This window comes from Filicampus tigris, chromosome 17, assembly GCF_054856515.1.
Source record: "Filicampus tigris isolate MCC_2025a chromosome 17, RoL_Ftig_1.0, whole genome shotgun sequence".
In the NCBI taxonomy this organism is placed as follows: domain Eukaryota; kingdom Metazoa; phylum Chordata; class Actinopteri; order Syngnathiformes; family Syngnathidae; genus Filicampus; species Filicampus tigris.
In genome coordinates this window covers 10941790-10961189 of record NC_141233.1, presented here as the reverse complement: position 1 = coordinate 10961189, position 19400 = coordinate 10941790, and the positions used below count along the sequence as shown (strand labels likewise).

General features: G+C 38.7%; 1 protein-coding gene across 1 annotated transcript in view; it reads right to left on the bottom strand.

Annotated features, from left to right (window-relative positions):
• gabrb2b (gamma-aminobutyric acid type A receptor subunit beta2b) overlaps positions 1-19400 on the bottom strand; it is a 340043-nt gene that overhangs the window by 37820 nt on the left and 282823 nt on the right. Inside the window, exons 4-8 of the mRNA XM_086057386.1 lie at positions 11617-11828; positions 8380-8446; positions 6136-6538; positions 5883-5980; positions 5534-5601 (exon numbers count right to left, since the gene is read on the bottom strand). Coding sequence (XP_085913512.1) covers positions 5534-5601; positions 5883-5980; positions 6136-6215 — 246 coding nt within the window. The 5' untranslated portion in view covers positions 6216-6538; positions 8380-8446; positions 11617-11828. The remainder of the gene's footprint in view (positions 1-5533; positions 5602-5882; positions 5981-6135; positions 6539-8379; positions 8447-11616; positions 11829-19400) is intronic.

Sequence of the window (19400 nt, the reverse complement as noted above, 5' to 3'; positions counted from 1 at the left end):
CTCAGAGCCGTGAGAGGGCCCAACAAAGTGTTGTCAATTCAGTGTGATACCTGTTGATGGAATAGTGCAGTCTTGCTTGTATAGTGACAAACAGTGTGTGAGGTGTCAGTCACTGAGGCAGCTCCTGCAATGTTTCCGGCTGTGAAAACAACATCTCAACTGAGGTAAGCCTATCACGAGATGAAAGTCTCGCAGCTTAAGTCCCGAAACCTCACCCCTCAGCTCTGTCTATGTGATGAATGCCGCTTGTTTAGTTTACGAGGTTGTTTATTATATCTGATATTAAAGCATTAGGCCAGTGGGCCTTGCATCACCCGACGTCCTTTGTTTTTAGTGCAGCTTGACTCTTGTTGGCACAAAACACTATCGGTGGCAGCAAGTCAAATCATGGCAAACGGTGTTTTGCATTGACTCGGGATACACTGACGACAACCTTGTGATAACAGGAATGCTGTTTACAGACGACAATGTTGTCAAAATGATCGCAGTACACTTGGAACTGCAAAAAGCATTGGAAACGTAATCATGCATGGCAGGCCCCGGAGAAGGCGATGTCAACTTGTGAACAAACATGAAGCACACTAGCTCCAGAATTAAATTAGAATTGAGAATTCATAGTGTCACTTCATTGGAGCCATTCAAGGTTTAGTAAAAGTACATTTTGCTGCAGAAGCGTTATAAATGAGCGCCTAATGTCTTGAGGCACTATTACTTTGCTGACTGATTACAAACGTCCACCTTGAGACCTGTTTTAAAAGCTTGCAGGCTCCAAATACGCAAAATAAACAAAAACTATTTATGTTGTTTACCCAGATATTTTTATTTCGGTAGTTTGATTTTTAGGTGTAGTTTTTTGAATAAAATGAAGATTAGCTTCCTATTTTGCGAGTGACTGTAAACAATGGGTGAGCCTTGCAATATAATATGTTGATAAATGTAAATTCAGAAACAACGAGGTTGATCAATAATAGACCATTAGGTATTTGTGAGGGTTCGGGGACTCTCTCTGATTATTCACGAGTCACCAAAAATGATTTGGCATTACATTTGATGCGATCTTCACGCATCCTTTACACTCCCTGTGACTGTATTACGGCACCAATTCAAGTCCGAGATGAACCCCGATGAGACACTGCTCTGTCCGTTACGTAATACAAACATTGACTCCGCTGCAGGCCGTGAGTAGAGACGGGGGGGGGGGGGGGTATTTTTTGGGGTCGGTCAGAATTTACAGGAGGAACAGGGAGAAGGTAAACGTCCTCAGCTTCATGTGTATGTCGCTGCATATGCTAAAGGGCTAAGAGTAGGCTGGCATTACAAGAGTCGTGACATGGACAGAAGTTTGTAAAAAATGTCCCCCCACTTATACACTTACAAAGTCTCAGGTTGGTTCGCACAAAAATAAACCCACATCCACACATTTATTACAGTATATCATCTGTACTTTTCACTGCAAGAGTTTCATTTGTGTCAATGTCTATTCCCACATGACCCTTTTAACAAGTACGCACAAGCCATTTTGAGTTATGCTTTTGAAAAAAAAATCTCCCGAGTTCACATATTTTAGTTTAGTCTGGTGAATATATTTGTATTGAGGTTTTTATTTTGTTTATAATGGGTTCCAATTTGTAAATTAGCACACCTACCTATATACACACACGGTTTTCGACTTAGTCATCATGCAACCATTTATAGAGCCAAAGATTCACTTTGACACTTTATAGTCATTACTTGATCTGTTCGCATTAACTTCTTGAGACCATTTGAATTCTAAGGTGTTTCTAAACTTTGGACTGGTACTGTATGTAAATGTATAAATATTATTACACGTGTATAAGGGACATTCGACTAACAATATGACACAGTTACCTTTTTATTTCAGAATATATTTGTATAATTTTAAGTTGCATTGATAAAATTGATCATAAATGATAATATTTCATAATTTTGTATTAATCCTCCCACTCTTCAGTCATTTATTCACAAGGGCATGATTGGATTAAGGTGAAAGAAATACATTTGAAAAAGCTTGTCATGATACCAAAATTAATCATATTGAGGATGAAATCAGATGATTGTTTTATTTATTTATTTATTTATTTATTTATTTTTGTTCCACTCTACTGTCAAAAAGATGAAGTCGACTTAATATCATTTTTAAAGCTCTCAGGTGTGGGTGAGATATTACACAGCCAGTAAGTGGCTCCACAATCTTCCCTCCCTTTTATTATCATATGGCAAGCAATAATCTCTTCTCGCCTTTCAGCCAACATCCATAATAATATATCTGTATGATATATTGTAGAGGCGCCGCCGACAGCCCATCCGGGGATCACCTTTGCTGAGCTTTTCTCAAAAGCACGTCACAAGCAGCGACGGAAATAGTAGTGAAAGAAGGACATTTGCACGATTCTCATATGTCAAAGTATGAATATTCTAGCTTCGAATTGAACTGCCGGGCCACACGCCTCAGGTCGAACGTGTAACATGACATTGGTATTCGGAGCGTGTGTCTCTCTTTGTATGTGCGCCACTGAGTCATGCACAGTGAACTGAGCAGCACGAGGTGCATGACCTTCCCTCCAACACTATTTGGCTTTCCGCATGGGAACTCATTCGCGTCACCATCTCTCTGTCTCTCCCTCGCTCTCTGTCTGTGTCTCTCGCTCCCTCACACACACCAAGGTGATAAATGTGACCCCCAGGTCTTACACTCTCATATCCATTTTCACCCTTCAAGCCTCTGAGGCCCCCGTCCCAGCCAGGCACCTCCTCATTTCATGTATGTAGCATGCAAGGTTTTCTACCCATGGCGTGTGATTCTTAGTGACAGCAATTAGTTAGATGCAGTTTATGAATGTTTTAAGAAAGATTCCATGCAAAGTTTAGCTTTGGTTTCAGGAAATACTCATAGTTGTAGACGTCCTATGTAGACATCCTCATTCACTGCTATTGACGGATGTATTTGTCTTTTCACAGTCCAGCCATTCAGTCCCAGGAATGTATATATTTTTTCTATTATTTTCAAACGTTAGGGTAAAAGAGGGTCTGAAAATGCCTGACAGTGAATGCGTTAATAGTTAAAAACTTTTTTAATTGACTGACTCATAAATGTATGTCCTGTTGAATACAATGACAAATGTTGGTAACATAAAACGTTCTATGTGAACTTCTGGTGAATTAAAGACTTTTTATCTCAATGAATGGTAATTATTTGTTGTAATTTTTGTTTGAATTATTTCATTCACTGCACACACACACACAACTATTGTAGAATAGAATAGAATTTATAGTTCATATAATTTTCTGGTAATCTACAGGAACTTTCACAAGGAAGTTAGCTGAACAATTTTGTATGGAATAGGAGTGCACCAAGAACAGTTTCGAATCAGAAAGTCATTTTTTAATTTAGAAGATGCGAGTGCATCGAATTGAATCCTTCCAATTTAAAATATATCAAGATCCGTATGGAATCATCTTTTATGGAGAGATATATTATCGAAGGAGATGACAGAGGAGAAAGGTCACACAGTTGTCGGAAATGTAGTCTACTTTACTTTATTACACAACACTTTGTGAACTTTTTATTATCTTGTGGTCTACAAATGCACAATTATATACAAACTAACACTAAAACTAAACTAAAACAAAGAAAAAATAAAAACGAACTAAAGAATTAAAACTAACTGGATTAAAAAAGTCATCATGAAACAAAAAATAACTAATGAAAAATCGCAAACTATTATAACCCTGGCGTCAACTTCTTTTTCTGTCAATTAAACTTCCATCATTGGCCCCGAGTTAAGACCAAGTTATTATCATTGAAGCACTTAACTTGTTTTTTACAGTCGTAGGACAGCTTATAAAATTACTTTTACTGAAAATGTCTGTGCAGCTAATTAAGGTTTTATGGCAACAGGTTTACCCTGTAACATATTATTTGTGTTTCCTATCATTTCCTTTGAGGAAAGCAAAAGACATTGAAGGTTGACCAGCGTTCCTGAACAGATTGTGCTCACCCTTGATATAAATTTATTTGCATGTAGCATTTCTAGAGCTTGGACTGACATCTTTTTCTGCCAAGAAAAAGCTACGGAGTCCAATCGAGAGTCCTTTGGGATGCATTAGTTTAACGTGTACCTGAAGAGACAGCAATCGACTTCTACTGTACTTTGAACTTAACACTTTACGATGAAAAAGTGTTTTGTGGGCAAACGTGGGCCGTGTCACTTGAACTTAATCCCCAATGTAAAAACATACATACATAAACAGTGATAACTTGCTCATACAATCTACAATCTTTAGCCCAGAGGAGTACAGCCGAACACATGCTGCAGGCTGTAATTGATTACAATTTCAACAAGGCCAAGGTTTGTGTGATCCTTCTCCTCTATGATCATAATTTCACACTCTGCTGCATCTAGTGTGGGGATTTCCAATACAAACACTAAAATTGGTTTCATTTGTGAGATTATCTTGTTTGTGGTCAGTGAAGTGATAATAGCACCTAAAATGTGTATGCACTTGTTTTAAATTGCTCGTATGTATTTGCAAATTAAGTCAAAGACATAAAAAAGACACTTATATAATACTTGTTGTGTTTGACTTCTTGGTAATCCCCAGGTCGTGTTTCGGAGCACAACTTCACCCATATGTGTGTGCGCATTTCCCCTGTCGCAAATAGACGTGGCATCGTCTGCTTTTCGCATCACGTCTCCACTCAAGCAGGCAGTCTGCATGTGCACAAACACAACAACATGAGCAAAAAGCCTTCAGGGAGGTTTTTGCTGCTGCCAAAAATATTCCACATGACATCAAAACATGAGTCATATCACAGCCAGCGTCAAAATCACATCACAGCAGGGGGGCATTTTTCATATTTGCGATAAAAAATGAAATAAATCAATAAGAAGAAACATACACGAAAAATAGACAACGTAGCAAATGATGATGGAAACTACAGCACAAGCTTCTATGTGTGACCTCCCATGGAAAAAAAATGTGGTGTTACTACAATTCATCAGTAGGGGGTGCACTTGTATGGAGCAAAATCCCCCACTTCAACTCATGTCAGTGTTTCCAGTTCAAAAAAATAAAAATAAAATAAAATAAAATATATATATATATATATATATATATATATATATATATATATATATATATATATATATATATATATATATATATATATATATATATATACATTTGGAAAACATACAATCTTAACTATATTTTAACACTCAAACGGTTTAGACTGCACTACTATCCCTTGTAGTCTGGGAAATGATTCGACTTTTTTTTCTTAACATGTTTATCTCTATAAATATCATCCACACAAACGAGGCATTCATCTGAACTGCAAACTTTTAAGCCGTTAAACATCTCATGTTAATACAAAACAAGAGTGCGGGGGTTCCCCTTCTGTGGATTTGGAAGGGTATCCCCCCACGACGCCCCCCTTACCCAACGACTCTCCCCCCCTCCCGCGAGCATCCACACCGGGATAATTAGCCCAGCCTTTGTGACAACTTACCATATTGACTTCTGACACCATGTCTATGCTGGCGATGTCTATATTCATGCCCACTCCAACTGGTGCACCTGGGATGGAATAATAATATTTTTTAAAAAATCATTGGGAACTTTGGTGCAGCCTGTAATGAGGGGATAATAATCACATTGCGCTTGTGTCAGATAATAAGGTTGCTTTACATGCAAAAGGCAACACATTTGACCATTTGAAAAGTTGAAATAGGGAATGTTTGTCATTTTTATGCATGCACGAGTAGAGTGTTTGTTTTTTTAAGGTGCACATGCACATCGCTGGGTTGGCATTTGCACAACAAAGCATTGGCGCACAAAGTGACAACTCGACATTTTACCTCCGAAATCTGGCCTCAGACGAATATCATAACCTGTCAACAGCCTATCCACCGTCTCCTTAACCAAAGGCATATTGCTCGGATCATTCACACCGACACTGTGGAGGAGCGTACGCACACAAGACAGACACACACACACACACACAAGCACAAATTAACTGATTAAGGTGGCAAAACATTCCACGGAGCGCAAAGTCTCCTCCACGCCGTCTCCGCTGCTGGTCCGGGAGGTGGAAAAAAGGAGCATTCTTACCTTTGTGCGCACACCACGGCCACTACGAGGGGGAACACCCCGACACAAAACCACCATCTTCTTCGTCTTAACACCGCCATGCTTGCGTCTTTTGATGGCGAGTGTTTTCTTTTTTTTTTTCAGCCTCCTTATAGAGAAGACAAGACGAGCTACAACTTATTCTTGCCAGTGCGGTAATTCCAATGCCGGGCGCATGCGCAGTCTGCACTACAACGTGAAGCCTGATGATGAAGATGATGGTGGTGATGATGATGATGATGATGATGATGATGATGATGATGATGATGATGATGATGATGATGATGATGATTGTGACGGAGTATACAGACAGTCAGACGCTGGTGGAGTTTAAAGGTTGGGAGTCAACTGACACTCGTGGGGATCTCCCATGCAGTGTGACGGACTGAGAAGGTTACAGGTTGGATTCCAATGGAAATGAGAAAGACATGTCTTGATGTTAATTCAATCACTCACTTTTCATTCACATAAGTACACTATGCTGTAGTATTTAATAATTTAAATAAGCACGTGCATTTTTATGAATGCCAATAAGATGTACCTTACAATAAAATTCTGCATTTTTAGTGTAAACACAACGATCACCTCATTAGCTCCATCTGTTCAATTTAAAAGGGACCCATTGCCCTGATCTGAGCACGGGACCAGCTGATGAAGATCAGCCCCATAGGCAGGGCCAGCCAGGGAGGAGACCAACCCACATTAAGTTTAGATTTTAAAGACAGTATAAATGTGAGGGCTGCATGCTAGACCTCACCCCTTTTCTGCCCTCACCCGTCTCGGGTGAGAGCATTCACGAGGATGGAAAAGCTGCCCAGATCTGATTATTGTATAATTCCTGAACTTTAGAGACGGTAAAGAAAACTGATGAGAAAATTCAATCGACTGGCGTGAGTCTTTATTTACATTGGATACATTCTTGAAAGATAAAATGGACACGCATTGAGTAAGTAGTTGTTTTGTAAATTGCTAATTGGGCTTATGGACTCCAGACCTACAAAATATTCCAACAGAAGCTATCCAACTCTGGTGTTATGTGTTTGCAAATAGCTGTCAACGTGCAAAAATTTAATGTGGAAGTCAAGTCAAAAAATGTCTTTACCATAATTATGCTATATATGCTCCCCAACTAGTTTTAACGCATATTCTGATTAATATTGTGTTTGTGGAGTATGAATTAAGCAGCAAAATCAACCTATTTTTAACCATCTCAAGGGATGTTTTTGCCACTTGCTGTTGACTGAAAATGACATCACAATTGCTCAGGGCTCAGGCAATGACCAATCACGGCTCAACTTGCAAGCATCACATGACCAAACTCAGGAAACAGGTTTAGACTAAACGGAGCGTATAGAACATTTAGTTTTACTTGACTTTCCCCTTTAAGGAGGATTAGAATCGGGCAAGTTAATTTTAAGAAAGGAGAAGTTGACTGTATTGGTGTCACACTGTAATACAATGACTATGGTTTTAAATCACAATTTACTGGATATGGTAGCGGGGTTGATGTAGAAGTAAGCAAATGACATTCAACTGATCCTCTCCATCATGGCCAAAGAACTACGGTAAATAACCTGTCAAACTCAGGTTGAGGCGAGGCACAATGACAGTAAAGCATGAGTAGCCAGACTGAACAAAAAAATAAGTATACATCGCTCTTGCCGTCAAGCTTATAGCACACAAAATGGAAAGGAAGTTGAAGGTATTTAACAATTGCTTTAAAATATTCTTTCAGTCCAAATACTGATTTTTCAATTCATGAGGATTGTCATAAATTGGCTACATTGTCAATGAGTACCTGTTTTATTAGTTTGGAGAAATCCAGGCAAGTTTAATGTTTATTTTTTTTTGCTTCTTGCTGGCTGGATTGCTCAACATATGTCTGACTGTCTCATCTGCTATCTGTGTCCTTGATCCTCTGCATCGAGACAATTTTCGTGATTGGTTCTAGGGCAGTTTGAACAACTTCCTTAGGACATATGCAAAGGAATCAAATTGTCTTAAAGGCTGTAAAGGTGTGGAGGTAGGCTAGAACGGGTTTTAGACGCATGCAGATTGGTTCAGTTAATAACGGGCATATTGCGCCGTTGAGGGTGTGAACACAAAACTGTTTACTAAACAAAAGTGGCAGAATATTAGTGACACATCTAAAGTTGCTGCAACGTGTACTATCAGCTCATTAATAAATTACCCTATAAAGTGTCCAGTTTAATGGTGGTTGCTCACAATTTTTTGATGGTCCACATAGAAACAGTTCTCATGATGCTGCAACGCAGTTCCACACCAATTCAAACTACGATCACAATAATAAAGAGTGTTAAATGAATACCTCTTAATCAGCATTTCTCAAAACATTCAGAACATTATTACATACTAAATACACAGTGTTGTGACTGATGCGTCTTCACATCCCAGTACCAGTGCATCGATCGCCATACATCCAGGCCTGTATATGCATAGTGCATCGAGCATGTCTTAACTCTGCAAGAGGCACGCTGCCAATGCCGAGTGCCTCGGGCCTTGGAGGCTGGATCCATGAGCAATATGTGGCGAAGCTACATTGGCTACACACGCACAGCTAACTAAGCAGGACGCACGCACCATTGCGGGAAGGACACTAAAGGAAAGAGAGATTCCTTCAGAGGAGACTGGAGGATTGAAGAAAAAAAAAAAAAATCTCCATACGACCTGATGGTGTCACTGTATTTAAAATTCCGTCAACGTTGGGTCAGTTTCACTGATATGCAGTACGTTATTTACAGTGCGCTTACACAAATGGGTGCAATGACAAATTGTAGGGAGATTTGTCTTGAAGCTACAATTAAGGCGCCAAGATAAAATGGGAAAATTACGTTTTAATTTGACAGTCAATGTAAATCACACAAATTATTCACTCACACTGGACTTTTCTCATTTTAACTTTGTCATTTTTAGAATTCATAACAGCAGTGCTTTGATGTCATTGCACATGGCTGTGCAATAGGTGGGTAGGTTTTTCTGGTGAACTGGAGCCAACACAATTTTGGACAAATCGTCAAATCAACATTTAACAATACAGTATACTGACAGCTGGTCCGCCTACAGGACATTATTAGGTTTCCTTGTACCCCTAAAACTCACAAATACAGCAGTTTATTCATATATTGGAATGATATCTAATGTAGATTTACATAGTAGGAGTTTTTCTTTTGTGCTTTCATTTAGGTGAGCTGAAGCCTATTATGACTGATTTTGGGAAAGAGATGGGGTACACATTCACACCTAAGGACAATTTAGAGTATTCATTGAAGCTTAAACACTGTGTTTTTTCGAATGTTGGAGTTTTTATGGATTTGGTTTTTATGGCACTGGAACAGAAAAGGCCTTTGCCCCCCGAAAGTTGAATGGGAAATGGAATGTGTCACTATTGTTACACTCTTTTGAATTCCATGTGCCACAAGTGGATATGAACAAGCTTTTGCTTTTATACTCAAACATATTTTGCTTATCTCACCCACTCTGCCGATTTCAGGATCTGAGATAGAGTGAATAGTTCAAAATCCCCAAAAGGGAGCGATTTTTCTCTTTTTGTATCTGTCTGCATCCACGTTTGTGCTTTTTTGTACTAAAAGGGATGTGGACACATTAATGCCAGATCCTGCCACAGAAGCATTTTGACGAAGAATGTGAAAATGACTGTGTGAATTACTACAAATTTCAGAGCACAAATGCCAAGTGTTGTGTTTCTATCTCTAACCTCCAAGTTATAGAACTCAACTGAACAAATTTTCAAGCCGGGAAGAAAATAAACAACTGAGATAATGTAAGTGCAAAAGTGTACACGTCGTTCACATTTGTTTCCTGACTGAAATCCTGCAAAATCTGTTGTCCAAACCTGCTAAATAGACTGAGTTGAATGAGTGAAGCTGTTGCAGTATTTACACATTGCAGTCAGGCCCCGCAGGGAAAGTGTGAAAAGATTTATTATGCGGCGCCTGGTGGGTCTTCACTGTGGAGTTTACACCTGGTCTGCTGCCCCTGCCACAGGCCCACTGTCTGTTTGTCATCCAAGTGGGGCTGCACGCCAAAGCACATGCAGGGCCAAACACCACACTATCCTCACACACCTTCCCACCGCCATGACTGTGACTTTCAAATGAAGCTTGGCCCGACATTTAAATCTATTTAACAATTAAAGGTGCATATCATCCATCCATTCAAGTTTAATTCAAAACATTCATCTGTTTGGGAAAGAAAAACCCTCTTTCATTTACTTCCTAAATAAAAGTGAGCCTACATAATGCTACTTGAAATCTAAAAATGCACAAAATGTGTGTGCATGTTTTACTGCAGCAAACAAGGCCATCTGTCTGTAAAATGTGGTGCATAATTTAAATTTCTCAGTCAAAAATGTTGTTTTAAATACAAAGCTAGCAACATAAGAACTGGAAATCTAAGGCATCTTCCACTTGTGTCAATATATTAAGTTATTAATAAATTTTAAAAAATGGTCAGGACAGAAGAAGACTAGGGAATATAAACAGCTCATGGTTGCACACAACACGTGAGAGTCTGTGGAATGCTAATCATCATTAAAGGTGCCATCAACACATAACATAGGAGTACCTTTAAAACAGTGCAGGGAACTTGCTTACGATATGTGGTCTCCACACTTCATCACACAGACGGTTTATGTGGTTTGATAGGTGCTTTTGTTTTGCTTAGCAACAGGGTTTGAATGGACTTGTCATCAATGTATTTGCAACTAAGATTAGTTGCAGATTGTTTTACCGGGCAGGAAAAAGGAGGCATGTATTTGAGGGAGGTGCTCGTTTTTCTTGGAGCACATCGTCTGTTTGAGGAAATACGGTAAAATAGAGTGAAGAACTGTAGACTAATAGTACCTTTTTTTCTGCATACTAAATCCAAATGAAATTTTGTTTTCAAATTAAACAATTTGTTCCATTTCCCTGCTTCGTGCTGTGACCTTACATCCACTTTGACTAGTATATGCAAATGTAAATCTATTGTTGTTAAACCATGCTTACATCCATTACACTTCCGCTCAAAGATCAATATACGCACAGCAGGCCTTTTTCCTGCATTCACTGAAGTGATGATCGGGATACTTTCATCCGCAATTACGCTCATGAATTTTTCATCATAGATCCATAATACAGTGTGCTATGCTCACCGGCTGCTCCCCTCCCTTTATTGTTCACCTGAGAAGAGAAATTAGCACATACGCTACATTTAGCTTCAAAAGAGTCCTTCATGTGTTCTGCTTTTTTTTTTATTTTTCAGAGTCTACACCTGTCGCAGGAATAATGTCAGGTTTGGACCGCTGAAGCGGGGATAAACGGGATAAAGCGAGCCTGTCAGACAACATTTGGGCCTTATCTCCTTATCCTCTCCAGAGGGGGCGCCACATGCTTCCGCTTCAAGGTTGTTTTGCCCTTCAGGCAGCAGATTGTTGGTACTCACCTACTGCCATAGTGGTCTTCTCAACCACAAGTGCTGACAGGAGTGTCATCTTTGGGCACAGTTGGGAAGGGCCGGAAGGAGGGGACCAGAGAGATGATTTGAAGGCCTCTGCCAAAAAGCTTCTCTTCAGGAGAGCTGGCTGGCGTCTGACATGATGATTTAGATGGCAACACAAGGTTGTTGGCTTCTTCCTACAGTGTCCCTCCATATCACTTCCTGCAGACGACAAAGGTGAAAGGAGAGGAGATGTATTATAGATCCACCCCTCTAATTTAAAACAGTTGCTGGTTGCAAGTCCCAGGTTACTGCGGAATAAAACCGAGCAAGTCAAGTCGACACACAAAGTAAAGTCTATGTACGCGTCTATGCTTACCTCTCAATCATTTTGATAGTTAAATAGTTTCAAGATCTGTGTAGTGTCTAATCTATGACTTTATTGTTTTCGGGCTTAAAATCATAACTGGCATGATGTTTAGTTAATATTTGAACAGCTATTGGTGAGCTAAACTGTCAACCTCGCTAGTTTAGTTTAACAGTTCATGCAGCTAACTTGCCTACATTTGATAGATTAAGGTAAATGTTGTAGATGTTGTCTATTATATTCAAAACCTTGCATGTTCCTATTGACTTTTCACCGATTTCCTCAAAAAGATAACCCTTGAATCCAAATGGATTAGTTTTCCTTTGTGACACTTGCTCACTTAACGAGTCAGCCTCAACCCTCTCCCATTGCCAGGGTTGCTGGATTAGTCGACACAAAAAATGTAAAGCTTTTTGTTTCAACAACAAAAAGGCCACAATTAAAAAACAAAGATTTTCAAATGTAAACAGAATGACTTGCCAAGTCATGGAGTTCAAGTCAAAGTCAAGTCGAGTTTCATGAATGCCAAGTCAATTCTTTCAGAAGTTTTTGCCAAGGAACTCGCAAGTAAAAAATTCAACAAATTGAGTCGACTCCAGTCGACGGTCCAAATCACAAGACTCCAGTCCGACACCTCTATTATTAGGCCTACGTATGTTCAACCGTTCAGTGCGAGTTGCGTCAAGCAGTTGACTGGCAACCAGTCCTTGGAGTGGCCGTCTCTCACCCACTCTAAGTAGTTTGATTGGCATGATTTTCATACCAATACGTTTTGAGCTTGAAGTGGGAAATTATTGAATCCCCTAGAGCTGAGGCAAGCTGACACTGTGGGGTGGAAAATCGGTAAAACCTACTTGTAAACAAGGAAAGAAAAGGAAAAATACATTATACCTTTAAAAAGACACTAATGCAGTAGATGTTTTTTTCTCACTAGTTACAGCCTGCATGCATTTAAGGCTAATAAATACGACAACCAGGGGTCACCTTGACTGGTTTCATTTTTAAAAGTGGTTCAACTGAGTTTGGTGGCACACTAGGACAGGGTTTAACTAGCACCACCGTGGCGCCGGTGACTTTAATTTGACATTGACCCTCTGCTTTTCCATTAGCAGTAACCATGGAGACTGTGGCATACACCTCCACTTTTCACACATGCTCATCATGCAAGCATGCACTTGCATGACTTATTTGCATCTCCTCCTTATGCGTGCTCAGCAATTACCGTAGTTCAACTAAAATTCTAACTTGAATAAAATACGTTTGATTTATATGAATGGGGCTTTTGGCATCATGTGCTAATTTCCTTAGTTCCACTACAGTAGTTGCTCATAATGAAATCAAAAATAATACAAATAAATACTGAACTTCAACTGAAGAATTTAGTGTAATAACTGAGCTCATGAAGAATACAAAAATAAAAATAAAATAACGTGTTTATTTCATGGGGTTTTAGTACAATAACCATTACAATACATAATGGATATAAAAAGTCTACACACACCTGATCAAATGCCAGGTTTAAACAAAAAACAAGATAGATTATTTCTAAATGTATCAATGTGACCTATACAACACAATTGATTTTGTTTTCTTTTTGAGAGACAAAGTATGAATAAACAGCGGAAATTATGTGGTTGCTCAAGTGTGCACACCCTCTTAAAAGAAGGATGTGGCTGTGTCCAGAAGGAAGCAATCACATTCAAACTCATTAATTGGGAGCCACTATTTAAAGTGCCTCTGATTAACCACAAATTACGTTCAAATGTTCTAATAGGCGGATGACTTTAGTGTGACGTATGCGCCTTGGCTCAAAGGTTGGGAAACACTGGTGCGGCCTACTGATAGCCAAATTAGCCCAGGGGCACAGCCATTGCCATGGTGTAGGTAGAATATCAAGGGTTTCTCTCGAGAATAGGCTGGAAGGAAAAAAGAGCACGGCATACTACTCTGCCCCTTTTCCATCTCACTTAGAGAAGGATAACCTTTTAAAAAAGTCCATGATGAAGGTGATAATTGCAAGTGGGAGCAAAGAAATGTAACCGCAGGTGTATATCTTCTGCAACAGCTCAGAGGAGAGAGAACTGCACCAGATGCAACCGTACAGGTGGAAGGGCAACAACGCACGCGTACACACACACAAAACAGAACACAATTTAAAGTCCTCATCTTGGTGTACTTCATTATTCACAACAGCTCGTGGTCTGTTTTCTTTACATGGTTTCACTGGGAAATGTTGGCAGGGAGCAGTACACTGCTCAAGTTACTTTCACCCCCCCACTTTCTCACTGGATGAAATTTATAGGTCCGCTGAGTCCATATGAGAAAAGTTTTCTCCAAAAAGTGTGATGGCGGGGAAATTGATTGGCAGGCCTGGAAATGGCAACGCTACTTCTCCAGGCTCTCCTGTAATAAGTTTTTATCCGCAAGCGTTTTCCTGCGTATGCAAATATCCTGTACACTCGATACATTTTTAATAAGGTATATTGCTCTTGTGTATTTGCATCTGCACACACTGGATGATTTACGAGGTACACATGGACAGTCTAACCTAGACATCTGATAAAAGAGCTGTAACAAAAGGAGGAGTATTTGTTTAAAAATGTTTATTATTGCGCTTGTTGTTTGCAGTGGTGTGAAAGGACTGCAAGTGGAATATAGCCAACAGCTCTAAATTGGAAGTTTAATGTAGCACGAATACCAACTCCAAAACTACAGCTGAACATCTAAGGTGGAATTAATTAAAAAAAAAAAAAAAGAACGAAAGAAATCACTAGCTAACAGTTTTTGAAATTGGGGGTCAAACGAGGTCGCAGTGTGTCAATCATAAACGTATTATATATAAAATATATATATATTTTTTAAGTAACTTCTCAGTTATAAGTTTAAAAATGAGAAAACAAAAACAGAACACCTCACTTTAAATGATGAAGGACAAAGATGTAATGAAAAAAAAAAAAAAGGGAGTTGCACCCCAAATGGATGTCTTTAGTCTGCCTTGTTTTTGCATTATATACTGTTTTCTATTTCTTCTCTTATTGATGCTATTCCTTCTGGAAAACATGCCACGAAAAAAAACTAAAAAACTTTGAAAGTACTTTCGTGGCATTCTTATTTTTTGTCAGGCATATTTTGAATTCATGACTGTACTGACTGTACTGTACCTAATGTTGTGGTAGTTTCATTTGAGGAAAAAATGTGCAGTTTTCCCCAAATTTATCAGGCAACATGTCATAAAAGCCAGAAGACAGCATACAGCATCAGAACATGCTTTAATTCAGATTTCTTCAATTTCAGTGTGCTCATTGATTTCAACTTTTGAGAATTCAACCTTACTACAAAAACATATTTTGTTCATGAATACAACAACTAACTTGACAAATGCTTTACTTTGTTTTAGTTACTTCTGTTTTCTATTCTATTCTATTCTTCTATTTTAAAAAATCAATGTTACGGAACTCTGTCCATCCACCGTCTACATCGCCTTAGTAGAAAGTCTTTGGTGAGAAGAGCCCTGAAACGTCCGGCAGCCAATCACAGAGAACTTAATGAGGACACTTAATCTTAAGATATTTTCAGAATGTGGGACAAAGTAACAAAATGTGACTACATAAAGTTGTTGTGTATTTTAACTGCCTTTATTGCCTTTTGGTATACTGGTGGAAGTTGCCATCTGCCCAGTGCATTTCATTGTGATACACATCCTTTTAGTTAAGTACAGGGTCAGCCAAGATATATACCCACACACCAACCAACCCCACCGAAAAGAAATTCAACATTTACTTTATCTTGCTATGATATGGTTCTGTCTCCATGGCAACTGCTGCTGCCATTTCTCAAGATGTAGAGGCGGTGCGAGCGCTAAAGATGGCTGAACCGTTTTACAGAACCACTGTTTATTGTGGGTAAAAATAACATTTTGGTGGAAAAAAAAGTTTTTCAAGTTACGTGGTTGTTGTGGTCGCTGATGTTATTGCGGAAAGTCAGCCAGTGGTCACGCAAATAGGCCACGCAGGTCTTGTACTACTTTGTTCAATCGCACTGAAATACTGCATGACAACTTTCCTCCAATCATCGTGGCAGCCTGTAACCTTTTCCCGAGTCCTTATTTAAACCACTTTTGAAAACAATAGCCAAACGTTCTGCCCTTTGTTTGACGACCAAAACCAAGTGAAGCGCTTCAAAGTTTAGAGAAACACACACGCACACACGCACACACGCACACACACCCACACACAAAAATTCGAAGTTTCTCCTACTGTAAGTGTTACCATGGCGACCACACAGCGAGGCTTATGAAGTACAGTGGGTCCATCTCACGTGGGAGCTGGCATGTATTTATAGAAGCACTGCGCCGTGGTCAGGAATGAGAAATGATACACTTTCATGCACACACGTGTTGCACAATGTTTGGTGTGTGTGAGTTACTAAAATGAATTTGAACTAAAATATGTGAGGGATGGGAAAAAAACAACAACAGGGAAGCAGACAATGTGTGCTTCTTTCACTTTGCTAGCTTCCAACATTTTTTATTTATGGCCCTGAGCACACACAAAAATAATGAAAAATGTCTAGAAAAATCTAGTTGTGCTATGAGAATCTTCCTGCTGTCAGTGATATTTTTCCCTTTTTTGCAAACAATCTGCTGGCGTTGCATCAAAATGCAGAGTGCGTATCATGGCATGTTTAATTAAACCTCAGTTTATTTGAATGATGAACTAATTAAAATCGTTTTGATTCCGAAGCATGTCCCCTTATCTCGCCGAAGTAATTGTACTTCCCAAATGGACTTAATTGAATTGCTTCCCATTCTATTGTTCCCATAGAAGGGGATGCGTACCTCTGTGCAATCCATCATTATCACTTTGCCTCTCATCTCCATGCACACCTTAAAGTCTAATGAATGGTTGTAGTGATTACATTCAGTGAAAAGTGTTGTCGGCCAAATTATGACCTCCCATTATTTATATTTGTTCGTATGTTTTTTTTCAAAATAAAAGACAAATTACAGAGGAATTGATAAATAGGACAATGAAAAACGATTAATACACCTGTTTGTAAGATTTTGAATGGCAGATTTTTCATCATAGTAAATTTAAGGTCTTAAGTGTTTAGTCCTGATCTCTTTAAGGGCTCCATACATATGGACAGCTACATAAAAAGAAGAAATTAACCGTATACTATAGTAGAAGAGAACGCTAGTTGGCTTCTGATTTGTTCACATATCAAAATAATTTTCCAAATAGGAATGAATGGAAATTAAAAAAAAAAAATCAAGGGTTGTACCATTATCATTTGTCATGCAAGTGGAAAAATAAGTTAGTAGTAAAGCATCACACCATAACGTAGATTGTAAGTCTACCATAACTCAGACAGGTTCTAACATGCCTATTTTAGTGAGACAGAGGTTTTTTTTGATGCTTTGATGCTTTTTGATTTGATCAGCAAAATTAAATCAATTACTGTAAAGTTGGTAATTAATGCACATATTTCTTGCACATACAAGCACTGTCATGTTGCTTTCAATGCATTTTTAGAGTAACATCTTAGTTCCGTCAGCCATCCTCAGTTAAATATACCATTAATGTGTGGAAGGAGGCAGCAAACAGACAACCATGGTTAATTTAAAGAGATTGTGTGCATGTAATGGGTGCAAATGCCTAAAAAGCATAGATGAATGTGTGTGTGGGTGTTGACAATGTGTGCTACTTTAAAGCTAAAAGCTACTCAGGTGGATTAGACACTAATGCTAAGTGTTTCCATCTACATATACAGGTCCCTTTTAGTTTCAACAACTTATGGCTTCAGGACTTGTTATTTCGACAATTAAGGGGAAGCACATACTTTCTAAACAAATATTTGCCATTCGTCAAACAGCGATAAGAACTTTCATAATGAATGTGTTGTGCTCTTGATGTTCAGTGATTCACTCATGATTGCTCATTATTTAAAGCACATTTTCAATATGTAGAATGTTTGGAGCACAAAGACAGCGGGAGTTGAAATGTGACGTTGCGTAATCAGTCTGTGCATTTGAACAGCGTCAGAAGACCACACTATATCTCTGCCTCTGCACCTCCCCACATGAATTTTTGATAACAAATGACTGTGATAGCAGTTATAATGAAAAAGTAATGCTGCACCGAGATAATCATGCTGCTTGATCAATGGAGGCTTCTTTTTTTCTTCTTGTGCATTCAAGTATTGTTAGAGTTTAATACGCACACAAATACAAACTCAAGGTGCCATCCACACAGCATGAGAATCAGCTAAATTCTGATATACGATATCACAAAGTAAGCTATATGAACTTTTAGTCGCATATCAATTTATTCATCGGTATGCAGTAACTGTAATAAAATGATAAACTTTTTAGTTTGACTTATATTACGTGGTCATAGCCATTTAGAAGCCTTCTAACTGTACTGTAAGGCTACAGAACTAATGTAACAATAGTTACATGGCATTCTCATAAATTTTGCGTTTGTGGAATACGTGTTAATCCACTAGTTATTCAGCCAACTCCGGGGGCAGCCATTTTGTCTTCTGTCGACTGAAAATGACATCACAACTGCTCACAATGACCAATCACAGCTCAGATTCAGGTCAGCCGTAGTTGGTCGTTGTGAGCAGTTGTGATGTCATTTTCAGTCGACCGAAGACAAAATGGCCGTCCGCAGAGATGGCTAAAAACGAGTGCATTTTGCTGCTTAATTTATATTCCACAAACGCAAAATTAATCAGAATGCCATGTTTTAACTAGTGGGCCTGCTGGGAACATATTCTTGAAAAAAAATATGTCTGGGTTGACTTCCGCTTTAAGTAACATGTTACATGCCATTTAACAGTTTGGATAACGTTTGCAGGGAACACATAGAGGCTTCAATGAAACTATGCCTACAAGTCTTTGGAAAGTGTGAGGAAGGCGGAGTATGTACAACATTCACCCACAAAGTTGGGAAATTGGTATTTTAATGCCCCTGCATTGGGTAAGGAGAGCCACGGTTGCTAATGCACGCCTGATAGAATAATTGTTCGTAGGTTATCATATTTACTCTTTTAATCATTGTACTTTTTTTCCCCCCAGTATTACATACTGTGTGTATACTCATTACAATTTGGAAAAAAATTGTTATTTTGTTTTTTATACAACACAGGGCAATTTTGTAAAAAAAAAAAAAAAAAGGTAGGGGAATAAGAACTCAACTCTCATGTAACTACAAAAAAAGTATTCAAAATATTAGGAACAGCTCTCAATAGCTATGATAACTTGTACTTCAACTTAAATAATAACGATACAAACATTCTTAAACAGTCAATCAAACATGACATTTTTCCCTCATTAAGGTGCACCTTACGTTGTGGCCAGTTACATAATCTATACATCTATCTTCCGCATTTTACTGGTTGTAAAGTATATGATGGA